The following is an 18,949-nucleotide window of genomic DNA, read 5'->3' as shown; positions in this document are numbered from 1 at the left end:
CTCAAATTATGTAGGCTCTATTATTAGGTATAGATTTAGAGACTAATAGCAAGGTAAGTATTAACCTGCACATATTTAAGTGTACTAAGACTCCCACTAGGTATTAGCCATACAGGAAATGTATGTTTATCACGACCAGGAGTCTGAAGCTTGTGTTACTTCATTATCTTCTGCCAGCTGTGACCGTTAGACAGGCATCCACATCTCCTCTGGAATATGCCTGTCTTCTGAAGTGATGCATAACATTTAGAAGTAGATACATGGTTGAAGCAGCACTCCTCCTCTCATTTCAACCTCAACTCCAGTCCCATTAAATACAAGATTGAAAAGACTAAAACCAAAGGCGTCCATTCTACCTTAGTTCATCCTGTATTTCCACAGTGCTATTAAGACTACTGAACCACATATGGTTTGCCATTAACATCAACCTACACTTACACAACTTCAAAGCATCAGTTGACTTAGACCTTTCACAGAAGAGATCTTTATGTTCTTACCTAAAGTTTCCTTCTACCCCAACCGATTACAGAGCGATCTACACCTCATTTCCAGCATATTACCCAGCACTCAGCCAATGATTAAGAGAATACTAATGAACTAGTAGTTGAGCTTACAATTTACAGTCTGGCTGAGCCTTATGAAGTAGTATCAACCTAACTTAAAAGCATGCCTCCAGCTGGGTATCATTCGGTATACGGGTAAGGGAAAGAGCAAGTACTTCCTTTCCTTCCCTGCCCTGCATAAAGCCTTTGTAGCATAGGCTAGAAAAACATTGCACAGCTATACACTCACTGTTGCCTTCTACTTGTCACTTATAGCAAAGGACAAATCTGCCATCCACAAGCCTTACTGGGACACTACTGTACTGCTGTTTACTAGCTTTAAACCAACTAGAATATCTTTAAAGATTCTAGACACACTGTGCCGTGAAAGTTTACAAAATAATTTTGCTTTATGTCACAGTGTAAACAAGAAAGAATCCAAGCCCCTGAGAACATGAGCACATGATCAACTTCAGACCAAAGAACAGTGCTTAATCAAAACCTCTTGTTCTCATAGCAGGATTATTTATCAACTAATACTGAAAAGCTTTTAGTGCTAGAACAAGAACACACAAAAAGCCTGGGTTTCAGCCAAACACAGAGGTCATTACACAAAAAAGAAAGCAACCCTTGATCAATATCAACAGTAGTGTAACTTTCAATGCAAGACAACCTTATTTCCTACTCCCTAATCATTTTGAACGCAGGACCTCAATGCAACCATACCTCAGATTATGGTACCTCCTCCAACTACAATCAGTTTGGACTCCTCCCTCAACTACAAAACACAAACCCTATACCCACCTGTACTCAATCATTTCCTACAAAACAGGTTTCAGAGCTGCTACTTTGCACTTACATCACTTTGATCACCTTTCAGTGTCTGCTTGGGTCTTCTAATCTACAGTCTATTGTACAAGCTAGTATGCATACAAGTAAATGCCAAAAAAAAGTGAACCATGCTTTTATGCAAGACTGAAGATATTACAAAGCCAATGAACTGAAATAATGAGTACTAATACAACTTACACTATTGCTTGAAACGAGTTCTTTTAGCATCTTCATAAAAAGCCTCTATATGGGCAAGTAAGGAAGCAGCTAAAGCAGGAGACAGTAAGAACTGGTTTAACTTAAAAGTTTTGTTTCACATTTGAACATATGGGATTAAAAAACATGGCTAAGCAAAAAACAAGACAAAAACACTGATATAGGCATTTCTCAATAGGAAAAGTAGAAGCATGATACTTCTAGGTCATAGTGAAAGTTGAATTGCATTTCAGTTTAATAAGTCACGCCAAACAATTTAGAAATATCCAGTTGACCAGCATATTTTCCCCCACTGCTACTGCACCTAATCAAGTCACAAGCTGCAAAGACTTTTCTGACATTACTCATATTATGCTTACATAGTTTTCCCTGGTAGCTCCCTCCAACTTCTTAAGCGTTCCCCTGACCCCTGCATCATCCTTGTTTGAGTTAGAGAGCACTTTGCCTCCTGTCCCTGCTCCCAGATCTCAGTCAACTAAGTTAAGTTGTTTCATTTATGGATAAATCCAAAGTATTACTAAAATAATCATGGAGTTTAGGATTTAATTTATTCTGAGCAGGCATGACCACATAATCCACAAACTTAAGTGGTACTTCTTTGAAAAGCCTCAAAATTTACTTCTAAACCCCTCCAAAATACTAGAATGCTCAACCTGCCCAATTGATTCCTACAGTGGTACTCATGTACCAACAGAAGAAGAAACTGAACCTGCTTACGACAGCTATTCCATGAATTTGAACCAACACTGAAGCAACACAAAAACTTAAAGGAGCAGTCACCCTCTCAGGGCTGGTGTCCATTAACAGAGTAAAGAAAACTGCTGGCACACTACTGAACAGTGTGCAAGTACAGACCAAGAAGCAATGCTGGATTCCTCACAGGAAACACTATTTGTATTGGGTTTACATGGAAAGGTTTTGGTAGCAGAGGGGGCTGAAGGGATGTCCTCTCTGATGAGAGACCAGAGGCTGCCCTGTGCTGGACCCAGCCATTTGTAGTTAGCTTCAACTGACCCGCTGCTGGCCAAAGCTGAGCCCAGCAGCCAAGCTTGTGGCCCCTCTGGGAAAACATACTTAAGAAAGGGGAAAATACCAGACAGTAGAGAGGAACAAGAGGAAGCGTGAAACAACCCTGCAGACAGCAAGCTCAGAAACAGAGGAGGTATTACTCCAGGCAATGGAGCAGACATCCCGCCCAGCCTGGTAAAGAGGGCCATGCTGGAACAGATAATCACACTCAGCCCATGGAGGACCTCCATACCAGAACAACTGGATATTTTCTGAAGGAAGCCACAGCCTATAGAAATAAGCCTAGAGATAAGCCACAGCCTATGGTGAAAATCAAAGAAACTACACAATCTATTTTGAATGAAAGGAAGCATCCAAATAGTTAAAGGGAACAGGTAGGAATACTTGTCCTTTAAATGAAAGGGCTAAGTCTAGATTTCTAATGTATAATAGAGAAGTAACTCCACTAAGAATTTCACACCGAAAGCTTTTGCTCAACTGCAATTTCAGCCTATTTCCATTGGCACTTAGCATTAACAGTAGCAATGACATTAGAGGAAATATAGTCCCACCCTCCTTCTCCCACCTTTTGCTTCTCAAAATGCAGCCTACAGTTTAAAATAATGCTAAAATTTCTTCTTGCATCTAGTTAGCAAAAAGATACCTAATATGGCAATACTGTTCCATAGAAGTACTGGCGCTTTTAAAACCAGGTATCTAAAAAAAAAAAAAAAAAAAAAAAAAAAAAAAAAAAAAATCAAAGTCCTAAGATCAAAAAGAGACCGAGATCAAAGCTTTGCCCCAGTAACAGTCTCCTTTGTACTGGTTAAGTATCAAGATGTAAGTTGAATGCAGCTAGCTTACTATTGATCAAGTAATTACCTGGCAAGATGCTCATTCCGAATACTTACACCCTCAAAGTATCTCACTTCTGCCAGCCACACGTGACTTACATTAACTAATCTACCCAACAGTTATGGAATTTTTCCTTTTCTCCTTCCCATTTTCACATACCTGAGAAAAGATAATATATTCAGATTTTCTATGGCAGTGGCACTATAGCAGATCAGCTAGGACTTGCTTCTTTTCAATCTTAACCATAGTTTAGGCAAAGTAAAAGGTTTTCCAAGAGCTCAAACAGAGCTTGCTATAGGGCTGTCATTGTACAGTATAATAATTAAAATAAACAGTTGCTATTCAGAATGGTAGTTGATAAAACTTGACCTATGATTTATATGGGAAGAAGAAAGCAAGAAGTTATTTCAATTTGTCTCAGAAAGTGAGAAAGTTTTACCTTTAGAGGTCTGATAGCTTCAGAGAATTTCGTCCACCAGCTTTTCTCAACAGACTCCAGATGCCTCTCTCTTCTTCGAAGTATCCTTAGCCTCTCTTCTAGTTGTTGTAAAGTACGTCTATCCCTTGATGACAGAGGACGACCATCTCTGCACTGGTTACCAAAAAACAGTGCAAGAGATACTGAATCAAGAAAATAGACTTGACATCTAGTTTAATGAGTTGCAACAACTCTAAAGACTTTGTAGCATGTACATTCACACTGCCCCTATGCATAGCAAGGGGATGAAGCGCAAAGGTGTCAAAAGCTGCAACAAGACAGATTCCTATTAGGTGACAGAAAACACTTTTTACAACGAGGATGTTAAATTTTAACAGGGTGGACAGTTTCCATGGCTAGAAACACTTAAAATGCCCAGATGTGATTGAATAACCTGATCTAACCTGAAAGGGGTCCTTGCTTTGTGTAGAGCAGTGAACCTGATGACTTTGAGGTTCCTTCCAATCAAATTCCATAATTAAGCTGATATATTAAGCTTGTCATCTGTACTTTCTTTCCAGCATTCCACTATAGATACTCAGCTATGCTTCTTGTACTTGCAAGAGCAAGATTACTTGCTCTTCCAAAAATTAACTTTACAGGAATTCAAACAGGAGGCACCACTACCAAGAGTTAGTTAAGTGTAGCAGGTTATTGTTTGATGATTGTGTTTAAGCATGCACTTTCTTTCTGAGATTCTAAATACTACAACAGAATACAATGGTGCCTTCTTAAATTGAGTAGCACATCCTTAGATCTCAGTTACACACTAATTAGCAACAGAACAAAAATTGTTTCTATCATCAATGCTGCTGAATAAGAAATTGATCCTTAGATAAAAAGAGATTCTTACAGTTTAGCGCATGTCCTACTAAGTATTTTTAAATTTTCAAAATCCCTATTCAATTTTCCCTCCTTCCTACCAACAGTGAAACAGTTTATAGCTAATGAAGTTAAAGCAAGTCTATTGTAACCTTTTTGAGAAATGTATCTACAAGACTCGACTACATTCTAGGCACATGTGACACTTAAAAAGTATATTTTGATCTCCAATTGAACAGGAACACGTTTTCCACACCCTGTACAGCCCTCCAGTGACTTGAAAAAACCTTCACAGAACAGTCCAAGCTCCCAAGCTGCAAGTCCAAGCTTTGATTGTTTAAAACTAATGAAATAAGCTACCAGGTGTATTAATGGCAGGAAACCATATTAATCTAATAAAAAGATTCAGTATGTCAGCACCATACCTTCATACTTGTAGTTTTCACTATACATTATCCTCAGTAACACTCACTTTCTTCATGACCATGCAAATGCAACTGAAGACCTAAGATTTCAATTACAGACTGAGGCCAAATCCTGGCCATAATCCATAACCCAAGAAAAAATAGTTTATGCTAATGGTCACATTAAAATACAGATATAATTTAAACTTTCCACTTCTTGATCCCATTTGTTAGCTAGGTCAAACAAGGTGACCAGTTGACTGGAAGCTCTCATAAACCAACATAATCTTTTCTAATACATAATGCTCCACTTTTCAGGGGTTTCTCATTTTTCTCATACTGATCTTAGTAATATAGATGCCTTTATTGTAGTACTACTCTGTGCAAAACCAAACCTTTGCAATTTAAACCAGGGAGACTACTTTTTAGGTTTCATTATGGAACAGGATTCCCAGAACACTGAAGGTACCACACTATGTAGAGGCAGCCAAGTATCAAGGGAAGACTGATGGAACAGTTTCAACACTGCTGAGGTCTGCTATCACAGAGCACACAACAGCATAGATGGACTGCCACGATTCAAGTGATGCATCTTCATGTCCCTTCCACCAGCTCAGGGCTCTGAAAACACTGGTCAAACCATTATATGAAATGGGCTGGAAAAGGGTGGGAGATTATTCCTAGTATCTTATCCATAAAGAAGAAGTCTTACTCTCCTTTGGCTTGGGCTCTAAAGTTGTTAAGTGTCCTGCTTACATTAGGCACAGCATTTCAGTGAGCTACCAGACCATTATGCGTTTATAAACGGTGTTGAGATCCTAGTGATGTTTATATTCTGAACAGATATTTCCATATGTATGCTTTTCATAAAGAAATGATTTATAACAGCAAGGTACATGAACTGGGAAGCAAGAATATCAGGGGCTGTTACTCATTCATAAAGATGATTAATCGTTTGATTAATTTAACTCATGACAGCTCCATGTGGTAAGTATCCAGTGTTGATAGCTACATTAAGTATGAACAAATTGGATGCCCCATCTGATGGCAGACTAAATGAGGTTAATATTCTAAACTTCTACAAAGTATCTCTTCCATATATCCAAGCAGGACCAGAGAAGTTTGCATTTTGCTTGGCAGCACCATTATTATCAAGACAGAAATAAGTACTGCTGCAGGACTGAAAAAACCCTCATTGCTACTACACAAGTGACCACATTTGTTTTCAAACAAATCACTTCTGACTTGCTATTTTTTCTCTAACAAAAGCTCTCTACAGTATGACCATCAACTAGTAAGGAGGCAAGAAAAAAATTCATTAAGCGAGAACAGTGAGGACCAACCGCACCTTTGATTTAATCCTTAATAAATGCTGCTCCACTTCTTCGATATCTTCAGTGTTCTCCAAACGTTCATAAGCTGCAGTGGTAGTTCCCTTAATCAAATTTAGAGGCAAAGCTGACATACCATAAGCCTAAGATAAAAAGGAAACAAGTTGTCAAATTTTATGTCACATGTTTTAATCTGATTAAAATATATTGTCTCTAAGGTATCACTGCTCTTATCCTCCGCGCCCCCACATTCTAAGGCAATCAATTTTTTTCTTTTTTTTTGAGCAAAACAAGTATGCTATGCAGATTCCAGCACGCCACATTGTTCCAACAGTACTTCAGTGTCTCTCAATCACTAAGACAGTAGCATGTTTGAAGACACCATACAAGCATAGCCCACTGAAGAGTCATCAAGCTAGCCCTGGTTGGGTTTTTTTTGTCAAACCATTTTTTTTTTTTCAAAAACCTTAACTTTCCTACTTTAGATCATAATCAAAACATTGTGTAATACAGGAATTTCTAGATACTGAACTTCAATAGTTTTAGAACCAAAGCATACACAATTTCTTTGTAGCCAGTAGTTTTCACCGTATGTTTTTAAAATGAAATTACATAGAAAGTACTTGTTTCACTGAAAAAAATTATTCAGTAGGAAGACAAAGAAGTTAGTTGAACACCTAAACTCAGTCACATTGCAAGACTGCTTAGATAGCCATTCACATTCATAATTTTGTTAGCATTTACTCCTAGTTATAAATCCTACACCATTCAAAGTTTTTGCCAGCTTCTGTATCAACATTATGCCTAGATTTATTCCATTGAGTCTGTAAGCTTTCCACCAACATAACCACCAATGGATACCAGAGGCAAGGTAAAGAAAACTCCACTATTTCCTCCAAGCTGTCCTGAGTGTTACAGATCTAGGCCCAGGTCAGAAGTTCCTCCAAGCAGTTTAGAGACTTTAGCTACTGGCTTTTTATTTTTTTCACCGTAGGTGGGAGGTTGTTGGTGACAGGTTATTCTTTGTGCAGAGCTCAGCAGGAAGGTTCTACTTTTCATTCTCTTAATCACAATTAACACATACATTTTTACTAGAATGCTTGATATCTGAATATTTCCTAACTTCAGAAATGAGCAGTTTTCTAGATTTTCCACAGAAATACCACTTGCTCCTTCGAGTACAGCTTTACATTTCATCCTGAGAATATATTTAACACAAATGCTAGTGTATTACAAGTGTCACCATACATGCTATCAGATCACATGAGCTTTCTGTACACCAGACTTTGCTTGACCTCCTTAAGAACCTACTTAAAGTGTCTCATGCATTGTACTCAAAGCAAGACACTGTCCATTTTTTTTCGTGTATTTTTCACAATGCCACATACTCTGCCACCAATACCCCTATCTAAGTTCCTTTAACAAAGGGGTCTTATGTACTATTACTGTAGCCCAAAGCCACATTAACTATATTAAAATGGTTATTTATTTAAATTTATATCGGACACTAAGCCCACAAACTTCAGTTTCAGTCTGCAAGCAACAGTATTCCATGATTTAAAGAAACATTCCCCCAAGTATTAGGCTATGAAAGCATGAAACAGAAGTTTAGCAGTCTGATAGCCTTGTTCGCTTACTGTGGAATTGGGCTTCTTGTGTTCAGAGTAACAATTACCAGTAAATTGTTGGAATGGCATCAGTTAAGTTCCACAAGCAGACAGCATGTGTGTCAACAGGCTTCAAACTCAAGGAAACAGTGGTACCTGTTAAGTCACTTCAAAGCATTTAAGTAAGGGTAGGAGAACAGTATTTTCTTAACTATTTCTTGAAGTATATATTAGTCAAGACATTCAGCTAGATCTTTGAAAACTTGCACTACATGACTTTTTTGCGTAGCTATAAAGCATTAGATTTGGTTTTACCATCAAATCCCAGATAACAAGGTAGGCTATTAGCTATCTGCTCAGCATTTCAAGGCTTCCCAACTAACATAACCCCATTTGTCACCCAAAAATACAGTTAAAAGAACTTAGCAGCAGCACTGCTTACAGACTGTTCCAAATTGAGTTAAACTTTTTTTTTTTTTTTTTAGCTACAAAAGGTAACTGGCAATTTCAGTCCCAATGTTAAATAGCTTTTAAAGCAAAAAAAAAAAAAAAACACTGTAAGAGAGACATCTCTTATCACAGACTAGCGATGGCAATGAAATTCCATGCTTTCACTAAGACATTCTAGAAATTCTGGTTTGAACACATCTATACAACCACAGAAGGGTCTCTACTACAAGATTAACTACTTTAGGTAAGAAAAAAGAATTTACCTTAGGCTGGACTTTACAACTCCGTCCACAGACATGGCTCAGTTCTCCCTTTAGACTATCTCCTTTGAGAGCACTAAGCTATTCTGCTATCTACAGGAGCTAAGAAACAGTCTCCTCCAGTCATCCTCTTCTCTAGGCTGAAGAAAGAATTACTTCAACCTTTTCTTTATGGGTTGTGTTCTCCAATTCTCTATTCACTTTCACAAGCCTCCACTGGAGCCTGTACAGTTTCCCAAACAAACTGGGGGACCAAAACCAGACACAGCATTCCCAGGTGCTGCTTTGGAAGTGCCAAGTACAATGAAATTGTGTCCCTTGATCTACTAGCTATGCTCTTGCTGATGTACACCCAGGACTCTGCCGTTCTCCTGCAGGGCACATTGCTGGCTCACGCTCGGCTTGCTGTCCACTATGACTTCCATGTCCTTTTCAGAGCCATCTCCCAGACAGACTCCAGAACAAACTGTTGCTTGGAATTAGTCCACTCCAAGAGAAGGCCTTAACATCTGCTAAACCTGATGCCATTCTTATTGGCCTAAACTTTCCACCTGTCAATGTCTCTACAGTGGTTCTTCATTCTGTTCTATCTACTTCTCCCAGTTTGATACCATTCTCAAACTATATGACTACATACTCAACTCCATCACCCAGATCATTTATGAAGACCGAGAAGTATTGAGCCCATATTGACCCCAACGAGCTCATTCAGGTCTGACTACTTGAAGCATAACTCTGGAATTTAGGTGAAAGTACAAACACCATCCAATTTCGTAACTGGAACACATGCTCCAATCTATTCAAGGTCCCTCTGTGGAACCAAAAGCGTTTCTTGCCAGAGCCAAAAACCAATTCAGTATGTAGAAACACATAATGAAACATTGCTAGAACAACAGCTCTACACAATTTTATAAACCTAAGCTTAGAAGCAATTTGATTTCATTATTAAGCAGAGGCTTCCACCTGTTCTTCAAATAGCTACCATCAACTAACAGATACCAAGTATTTACTCAACAGAAATAGTTAAGGCATAAAACTCAGAGTTTAAATCTTCTAAATCTAAATTTCTACAAAGCAAACTGCAACTCTTTAAGTGATGCATTGTTTTGCTGTTTTCACTGATGTGAATTACATATTTGAGCATCAAGCTCGCTCTAATGATGAAGGCAGTTCAAGTTCTTTCCTTGAATACAAAAAATGATAATAGTCAGATGATTATCCAAGCAAGCTCCCCATCATCAGCGGGGGAAAAAGCCACACTGGTCCTTCAAGACATCAATGTACAGAATGAGGGGCAGAAAGATGAGTCATGTGATGTGTCACAGGTCTGAACAGAAGCTGTATTAGTTCAGTTTCAGAGCTACATGTCCGTTCAGGCTGATGTACAACTTCCAGGCTGTCCCGAACAAAGTTTCAAACCCCTGGGTTAGTGCAAGTGTTAAGTTACTCAATGGGCTATTATTTTGGGCATCTGCAGCTCAGAAAAGCAATGTATCAAAGATAGTACAAGAAAACCAAAGCTGTTCAGTAAAACCAAGAGAAAGCTCACCCCTGAAACCAACTGTTGGTTCAAAATTTGGAATATGAATAAAAAAAGATCAGAAAAGCCTTTAAAGTAATTAAGACAAGTTAATGTATATACATTAGCTTTGAAAAAAACAATTAAATCTTGACATGTTTACCCCACTGAAACAACAGTTTCCAGGGCTTGTTTTTAGACAGTCTTTGCATAGAAGCATTAAGACAGATAAGAGGCACTGCACTGAGGAGTAAAAACAGTTATCCAAGTGTAATAGGCAATTAGGGCATACATCGGGGTTTTCTTCCATATAGGTTCTTCAAAATTAAGTTAACATAGTACTAAACACTAACTGTGCAGGCTAGTATCTGATAATATACACTGCAAGGTTAGGGCTTTAAAGTCTCCAGCTGCTGTCTCTGCTGTTACTGATCAGTTTCATTGAAACTGTTTTACAGTACAAAAAATTAATCTATATTTATAGTTAGAACAACTTATTTTAGTGAAGATTCCCCTATCTAGAATTCTCACAGGTGATCCATATAAGAAATCACCCCCTAGCAGTTAGCTCAAGTGCTAGAAAGCCAAACCCCAAGAGCTCACTACCTAGTAAATACAAATTAAGAGGTATCATCCCTGAGCAGGTGCATCATTCCAATTTGAGAGTCTGCCCAGAGGCAATACAGATAATCCCTGGGTGGATGAAGTTCATATTTATACTTCATATATTTCTTGAATTAGGTGGCCTTCTAGTCTAAAGGAGAAGAGGAAAACACCTAGAACAACTTAAAGCAACAGAAACCCCAGCTTACCTAGCCTATAAAAAGAACAGTCTAAAACTTCTTAAGACTTCTTCCTTATTTGCTATTCACAGAAGTGGTAGCTTGGCCTGAGACAGGAATTTGCAAGGAAATCTGTCATCAGTAAAGCAGAAGCCTGTAACTCACATGAAAGCAACACTTAGTTTAATACTGGTCATGCAGTATCAGTAGGCATTGAAGAACAGTGAGAAGCATACACCCCAGCCATTCTCTCAGCATGCCACTGAACCCAAATATACCCTGTACTACAGACAGAGCACTGAAGTACTTCAAGAGGGACTACACGAGCATTGCTTCCAGTTTACTTCATCTTCATTTCTCTTGTGTCTTTTTCCTTCCCATCCTGTCCGCAGCAGATCCAGCTATTCTCCTGTCATTCCAAAGCTAAGATTTAGAAGAAAGAGTTGCTGTTCTGATCCTTTGGTCTCTTGCAGACTCAGCAGCTTACAACATTTCAGACTGTCTGAATTCCTAGCCCATGGCTAGTAAAGGCAATAGTCTTTCTTATTAATGGCCGAGTATGTTAATAGTCACTCATAAGCAGAGGTTAGAAAACAAGTGACCTTGAGACAAGTTGTAAAATCACATTTCACAGAAGTTGCAGCAAGTATCTATATCAGGGACAAACCCTTCAGTATTAAAATGATCCAGAAAGGTTTTCCACTGAGAACCATAACTGGTAGTTTAACATTTTTAAGTTGTACAAGCTACCAAAGAGTTCCACTGAAAAGAGTGTATTATTACAGTGGGAACAGCTAATTATCAACCACATCAGCCATAAGCACACAGATCAGTCATGAGGAATACAGAAAAAACCCACATTGAACTTAATATAGCAAATGCCTTTACAAAGGAGTTAAAGTTAACTTTCAACACCTACTACAAAAAACCTGAAGCCAGCTGGCATTGTAGTTTAACTAGAAGTTAATTATGTTTCACTTTCTACATCTGCTATGTTGTGCTAATAAGACAGTCTAACTTGTGGCCAAAAAGGATAATCTCTCCTTGTCAGAGATCAAACAGAACATGTAAGTTTTCTGATCAGTTTGGTACACAACCAGCACCATAACTGAAAGTAGTTTAGCAACCTTTTCTGGTTAAAGACATTTAAAAATTAAACCTGTGATTTCAAGAAATTAGCAGAAAGTACTTGCGTAGCTTAGCAGGAAGACTCCCCATTCCATTTATTTTTAGAGGTCCATATATCAAGCATGTGGCTTTTAAGTGTTGTCACTGAGGTGTCTTAAGAAGGTGTATATATACATCTTGTGCAGAAAGCGTAAAAGTTAATACTGACAAACATTTCTTGCGTAGCACTGCCCTCTAGCGACGTCACGTGAAAGAAACGAATGAGAGGCCTTGCTGTATCGCTGTATAAAAGCCGTTAGAAATGCCCACAGCTTTAAATATTGACATTCCTATTTTCTTACAGAAGCTTGCTTAAAGATTTCATCGGAAAGTGTGACCATGAAAAGACAAAATTTTCAATTCTACGAATTAGACGGCGATCAAAAATACATCTATTCAAGTTAAAAACAGCTAAACTCCATGATACGTAGTGCTTTAAAGAAATACAATTCAAGTCTTTTTCAATCTCATTGTCCGACATTGATATATAGAAGAGACTTTTTGTATCCATAGCCTAAATAGCTTTTTATTTGATTTAGACTAAGCATGAGGGAAGTCATGTTATGATACCTTCTATCCCTTTAGCAATTTATATAGTTCAGTTGCCTGTACTGAATATTTTTTGTTCATATGTATACATTTCATATGTATACAATGTACTCTTGTTAGCATTGCTTCTGATTGAGCAAGTAAGCTAGTCCAATTCAGTAATCTCAACACACGCAAAACTTCTGAGCTTGTGTAAGAAGAACTAGGACTCCACCTTTCTTTAAACTGTACCTTTCTCCTCCATGCACCTAGACTGCACAGTTTTCTTGAAAAGTAATCTGACTCTACAAGTAATAATCATCTGCTTTCTCACATTAAAGAAACCTGGTTATCTACACCTACTACCATTCTAAACATAAAAGTTAGAATTAAAGAATCTTATTTCCAGAACACCATTAAGCATGGTAAACTGTGACAGTGGTTCACACATCCTCCCTAAATTGTGAAGAGCAAAGCAGAAAGCCTCCTAAAAGCATCTGAAGATGGTAGACCATCTCATGGACAGTTGTTTTTTTGTGTGTTGTTTGGTTTGTTGTTTTTTTTTTTAAAAGCTCATGCCATACAGTTTGGAAAATCATTCAATATACCAAGTAGTAAAATCTTGGTTCTTTTATGGGAAGTTTTAGTATTCAATTGTCATAGCTATAACAACATGTTTGAATATCATTGCTATAAACAAACAAAAAAACCCTATATCTCAAAGCTTGAAAAGACTGACCAAACTGAACTGGTATGTTCTGTATGGCATTTCTTGCATGATCTGTTATGTACAACATGAACAATGCATTGAGTACTTGCTTATCCATTTCTCCAACATGTATCTTGCTACACATTCACCTTGACTTTTCATATTAATGTTCTCTCTCCACCATACAGATTCACAGATTGTCTCACTTATTTGTCAGTGTTTACGTGAACAAAAATTAAAAACAACCAACAAAGCAGAGTCAAGGCTTTTAAGATGCAGAAAACAAGTATGACAGCCTCTACACTACAGTTGTTCCACTACACACAAAACCTGTGTTTGCTGGAGTTATCGTCCGTAAAAAGTTAACTGTCTACGTTTAACAATGAGCTTAACTGTTTTGCCCAGTTGCCATCATCTGCATTGCTCCATCAAGTTTAGAAGAACAACCAAAGAAAAGCTTAATCTCCTTTGAAGCTGCAGCTTTAAAAATCTCAAAAGTACAAAGCTATCATTGATCCAGCAGTTTAATATCTACAGGTGTCCAAGAGTGCAGTAGGAATCAGGCTGTTAAAACAAAGAACACTCAAATTGGTTTGCTGGGTTGGGTATTTACTGCTTCATGGAGAAGTGAACATAATCAAATAACCACATTTCCTTTAAATATTTAAGAACTGACGTTGAAGTGATGAAGTGGTAATGGCAATGAATGCTACTAACTTCTGGATTTCTTAATAACTGATGTCTATTTTAAAAGTCAGTCATAAAGGAGTGCTTTTAAGGTTAGACAGATAAAGAGGCTTTAGCTGCTTTGCTCTTAAGTCAACTGTAAGAAAAGTAAATCATACTCTGGACAAACTTTAGGCGTGAAAAGTTCATTAAATCTGTCATTAAACAAACTGAGCTTTGTAACATCACCTCTTTCATGATGGAGGAAAAAGCATCACTTTACAGTTTAAGAAATCAGGTAATAATTATTAGATGTTTGGAAAAATTACAGCACCAGTTATAATCATCCTTCAAGGACATGCTAAATGAGATGCACAAGATCACTCAAAAATTAATCTGCCTACCATTGTGAGTAATATGTTATTCTGCCCTGAATTCAAATAGCAATCTGGAGCTGACAGCAACTATTGTATTAATACCTAAGGCAATGCAAAACCATTTCAATGCAAAACACATTAATGGAAAGAATAGATGCAAACTACATCATCTGTGAAACTGTTTCCAACTCTACCCCAGCCAAAACCAGCACTGCAGCCCTGATTCATAATCTTCTTGTTATAACCCACGTTTATAGACATGGAAATCTGTCACTATAAATCATCAAGGTCATGGATTTGCAGAGCCCCCCTGAGGATCCCTTGTTCACATTTCTTACAAAACAATTTTAAATATCAAGTACTGTACTTCAGTTACGCATTACATAAATGCCAACAAAGTAGACTGTTACTAAAGCTTAAAACCAAAAAGCAACTACCAATTCAGGCTTCTGATGAAAACTGAGACATACCAAGAAGTAAGGCTAAACAATGTTACCCATTTAAACATTGTGTGTACTTGTTAAAGTGATACCTTAAGCTCATCAGTAATAAACATCTCTATCGCGAAAATTTGCAGACTTCATCTATACTTTTCGTAAAACCACTATTACTTCCCCTTGAAAAGTTAGAAATCTAGACTATAAATCTTCCCTAGTTGCATCTTTCTCCCCTCCTTCCCAGTCTTCAAAGTGCCAGTTAATGTCAATAGAAGATTACTCTTCAGTGTACTCGGCAAGGAAATGCAACATGTCAAACTACTAAGATGTCTGCTCTAGTTTATGCTTATACACTACCTTCAAAATTTTTAGCCTCATGCTAAATACCTTTTTCACCTTCCCTTGCAATCAAGTATTAGAGAAACTCTTTCCTGTAGAAGGCTAACACTACTGAAAAAAGTTCAGACTCAAGAACCGCACAGCCCACAGTCGGACACTGTTACAGGTCCAGAGAAACCAGTTGCCACAGTCTGCAGGTCGGTCCCAAGTGTCATCACATGGAGAGCTAAACAGAACAAGCCAATTTATTTTCTGCTTAAAGTGTAGAGTTCAAAGCCTCTCTCTAAACACTCCTTTCACTTCCCTTCAATTATCTTCCTTGCATCTCATTTCTATTCTCATTTGAATGACATGGTGTTAAGAAATGCCACATAACATTTAATTTGCTTCTTTAGTCAAATATTAGCTGTTGACTCCTGAAATATTTCATAGCAAGCATGAAATTTGAATTCAAAGTTAATTCTTAAAATAACTCTTGTTTTTAACCAAGAGCATCTGCAAAACCATACACCATCTTCTGTATTAAGTCATCACTGAAAGAAGTTCTGAGGAAGCCCTGACCTTCCCTGGGAGAAGCAACTTTTACATTAACCCCTTAATATGGTAATTTCTATGTTATTACTCTCCCCGTGATTTATCTTGTGGGATGAGAAGCTTTCAAGTTCAGTATGTATTGCTAATCTCTCCCCAAATTCATAATTAATACTTCACAGAAAATGAGGAACTCAGTTTTTTCATATCAAATAAGTTTTATTTCTTCAGTTCTAACAATGTTATTTCATGCTACCCCATTCAGAAGCTGGGGAGAAGCTCACAACTCAACAGCAAAATTCTGCATTTTTACTCAAACTACAAGAGCAGCTTGTCTCTACATGTATCACTAGGTCAAACTTAGTGATCCGATTTTGAGGTTTCAAGCCACAGAAAATGAAAACCAGCAGGCTAACATAATGATAGCTGTGTTGAACTGTAGTGTTATCTACCTTTCCATCATACTCAATAACACAAGTCCTCAGCTGTCAGCAACTCTGGTCCAGCACACCACTTTGATTTGTATTGTCCCTGAACGCCACCTCCCCCCCCCAAAAAAAAACACCAAACAAACATGCCAAATGTTACAATATCGTGTGGTCTGATAAGTAGTCTGTTCTTCGTTGCACGAATAGCTCACAACGTATATCAGAGTAATACATGAAATCAGCCTGGGCCTCGAGAGGCCCAGAACACTGGATTGATGCCAATGATATGCCTTAAAAATAGATTTTAACTACATTAGTCACTGGGGTAAATTTGTTAGTTCTATAATTTAAACTTTAGCCATTTACAATCCAAAGAACACCACCCCCCTGCATCCCTCCTCCTGTGGAAGCAGAATATGCTTTCACAGAGAAATCCTAGGAGCACATACATACAAAAGTAAGCTTTTGCTCTCAGTATCTACTCAAATTCAAGGCTGCCTGCTGTCAGTGCCAAAGCTTCTTTTACCCAACTTCTCACAGTATTGTATATTACCACAATGCGGAAGTGCAGTTTTAGAACAGCCATAATCTAATTCTTCACACTCAAGGCTACACACAAAGCAGTATTGTTAACATATGTTTGACTAATTGTAGAATGGATAAATTGTGCACCAAGCAACTTAAATAGAATCACTCGATTCATCTGTTTCATGGTAGTCTTCCACAAATAACATTTCAAGAGGAACTCAGTCAATTGCAGTCAGTGCAGGCACAGCATTCCTATTTACTTTCGGATTTTATGTTGAAGTAGAAGGCTTTCAACATAAAATCATTATTAATTAGGTATGAAAGTACTTGCTAACATGTCACTTATTACAATACGACCTTCACTAGATGCTCATTTAGAAAGTTTTTTTTTTTCTTTAAAAGGGGTGAATATGAGTGTACAGAAGAACAGATACTCCCATTCTTAACTCCCCTTAAACAATACAATTGCAATGCTGGCAATGGGAACATCCTGAGAATATTCAGATGTCAGGGGAATATAACAAAAAAAAAAATCAGTTATGTCTAGTATGAATCCTCAGCTCTTAACTAGTATAAACCAAAGATCTGAGATCACTTCTCTTCAGAGACAAGGTAACTCAGATACCACACATTGTGTTCCTCATCTATTCTCTCTACCCTTTTTTCCCCATCATCTGCTAAGCATTTGTGGAAGATTTTGAAGTATCTTTGTTCCTGTGTTCACCCTTATATAAAGCTATTCTCTTTTTGTGCTTAAAAAATAATCTACCACCAATTACCTATTATTAGTGGTTTGATGACTAAGCACAAATGCCTCCCACTTTTAGAAACTGGGACAAACATTTTAACAGGTATGCAGAAGGCTGGCTGAAAAATACAGGAGCCTAACTACTTATCAGATGTCTGAAGTCAGAGGCAAGCATTAAAGACTTGCCCATGCACTAATGCTTTTGTCTTATCTAGGTGATTATTTTTTTATTATAGAAGACTAACAGCAAAAAATCCACAACGCAGAGAAGTGGGAAGTTACCAAGAGACAAACAGTTACCCCTTCCAGAATCATGCTTCTCCTCCTCCTAGTCAAAGGGGGTGGAGTAATTCAAACTTGTAGACAGAGGCCATACTCTGGGCCAGTCTCTCCCTAAGGCTTAGAGAAGTGTGACAGACCAGGAACTTTTCACTGCTGAAGTAACTTCTGCATTAAGTCATACCGGGAAAAACCCAGCCAACAGCATAAACTGAAATGCAGGTACATGGCATCCACATGCTATCGAGGTCACACTTGCAATTCAGACCATGAGAACAGCATTGCTCATATGGAAGCCTGACCACCACTGGCAGCAGGCAAAGTGTTACAAAAGCACTGCAGCACAAAAAGAAATAATCTATTCCTCCTCCAACTTTGAGCACAGACCTTAAGTGGTTTTCATTCTCCATGACACATTTGTACTTTAGTCCACACACGTATCAAAGCCAGCTCCCTGTGTCAGCATAAGATTCTACGATTGCCTGCAAACATGACAAAAAAACCCAGTCTCATATCCAAGGTGGACCATGACCACTTTCTGTGTGAACTCATCCCTAGAACTTTTGTGAAATAGCTCCTCCATTTCTCCCACCCTGCCCTAACACCTACCATAAAACAGAAGGGATAGTTTCAGAACAGATCAAATACAGCAGTTAAAAGTAAATATGAATTCCATGCCCAGGAATTTGCACCGACAGTTTGGTTGAAGTTTTCAAAGCAAAAAATTAGACTAAAACCTTATAATTAAGGCATTCAGAGCAGGCTATTTTAGTTCTTATGCTTGATGTTTCACCTTAGTTACCATCCAGTATCTGTACAAGTCCTAAATACAGCAAGACTAAGGCAACAACACTGAGGACAGAGGTGTTGTCTTCATCTGAGAAAGCACACAGACAGACAAACACAGCACACTGCAGTTACTGAACATTAAATGCAAGTCACATATTTCCAGGTTCAGCTAGTTTTGAGGACAGAAGCATATTGTGATACTCGGCTGAATGGTGCTTACAACCAATCCATACTCAAAAATAAATAGGGAAGTAACATTGTAAGTAAGGAATATTAGCAATAAGTTACAGAACTTCCAAACTGTTTACATTTCAGTCA

General features: G+C 37.9%; 1 protein-coding gene across 1 annotated transcript in view; it reads right to left on the bottom strand.

Annotated features, from left to right (window-relative positions):
* The window catches only part of LMBRD1 (LMBR1 domain containing 1), an 80,166-nt gene that overhangs the window by 26,872 nt on the left and 34,345 nt on the right, over nt 1–18,949 (bottom strand). The window contains exons 8-9 of the mRNA XM_056343857.1: nt 6,505–6,630; nt 3,892–4,044 (exon numbers count right to left, since the gene is read on the bottom strand). Coding sequence (XP_056199832.1) covers nt 3,892–4,044; nt 6,505–6,630 — 279 coding nt within the window. The remainder of the gene's footprint in view (nt 1–3,891; nt 4,045–6,504; nt 6,631–18,949) is intronic.

This window comes from Falco biarmicus, chromosome 6 (genome assembly GCF_023638135.1).
Source record: "Falco biarmicus isolate bFalBia1 chromosome 6, bFalBia1.pri, whole genome shotgun sequence".
Lineage (NCBI taxonomy): Eukaryota > Metazoa > Chordata > Aves > Falconiformes > Falconidae > Falco > Falco biarmicus.
This window is presented reverse-complemented; position numbering and strand designations above follow the sequence as displayed.